We start from the raw sequence: 800 nt of genomic DNA, 5'->3' as shown, positions 1-800 counted from the left end.
GGAGGCCAGGATGGGTGCTGGAAGTGGGGTAGGGCAGCACTACCGTCTCGTACACCACAGCAGTGCTGAGGAGGAGCTGTCTCTAACCTCCCTAAAATGACTGAATCCCCTCTGGCTCCGATTCCTTCCCACTTCAACCCTGTCTTCTCTGCCCCCCCTCCTCCCCTGTGTGTTCCTGTCAAGTCAGAGGAGACTGATGGGCTACTGCAGAGCTTGTCGAGGTGGAGAGAGGAAGGGAATTCAGCCTCCCCCACCTGCATTTTGAGTTGGAGCAGAACCCGGTTGCATTTTCATTTCCCTCTTGGTGTCATTGCAGTGTCTCCCAAAATCACCGAGATCTCTTCCGACATCTCCATCAACGAGGGCGGCAACGTCAGCCTCACCTGCATAGCCACGGGCAGGCCAGATCCAACGATCACCTGGAGACACATCTCGCCCAAAGGTAAGAGCCGAACGGTCCCAGAAATACTCTGGGATGGGCACAGCGCCGGTTGCGAGCGGCATAGGCTGGTGGAGGGGTGTGGGTGTTGGCTGTTTTCACGTGGTGCTTCAGTTGCAAAGAGGTGATGTGTTCCCAAAAAGATGTGACAATGCTGGAGTTGATGACTTTGGTGGAGAAACATCCACGTTGGGAGGTCTGGGAGAGGAGGGCTTTGGTCGTGGGGAGGACTTGGCAGTAGGTTGGGGTTGTCATGTTTAGGGATTGGACGCGCACGTCCAGGGAATTCTCACTTGTTGTTTCAAAGGAGGGCTGTAAATAGTGCAAATGAGCAGGAAAACACACGAAGCATTAATTGGTG

The 800-nt window shown here is 54.5% G+C and overlaps 1 protein-coding gene across 1 annotated transcript in view; it reads left to right on the top strand.

The window, feature by feature from the left end:
* Window positions 1-442, top strand: part of LOC104505960 (protein CEPU-1-like) — a gene marked incomplete at both ends in the record, with an annotated part of 22,352 nt that extends 21,910 nt beyond the window's left edge. The window contains 1 exon segment of the mRNA XM_010146739.1: window positions 317-442. Coding sequence (XP_010145041.1) covers window positions 317-442 — 126 coding nt within the window.
* Window positions 443-800: the final 358 nt, after the last annotated feature.

The sequence above is a fragment of the Eurypyga helias genome, unplaced genomic scaffold, assembly GCF_000690775.1.
Source record: "Eurypyga helias isolate BGI_N326 unplaced genomic scaffold, ASM69077v1 scaffold12032, whole genome shotgun sequence".
Lineage (NCBI taxonomy): Eukaryota > Metazoa > Chordata > Aves > Eurypygiformes > Eurypygidae > Eurypyga > Eurypyga helias.
This window is presented reverse-complemented; position numbering and strand designations above follow the sequence as displayed.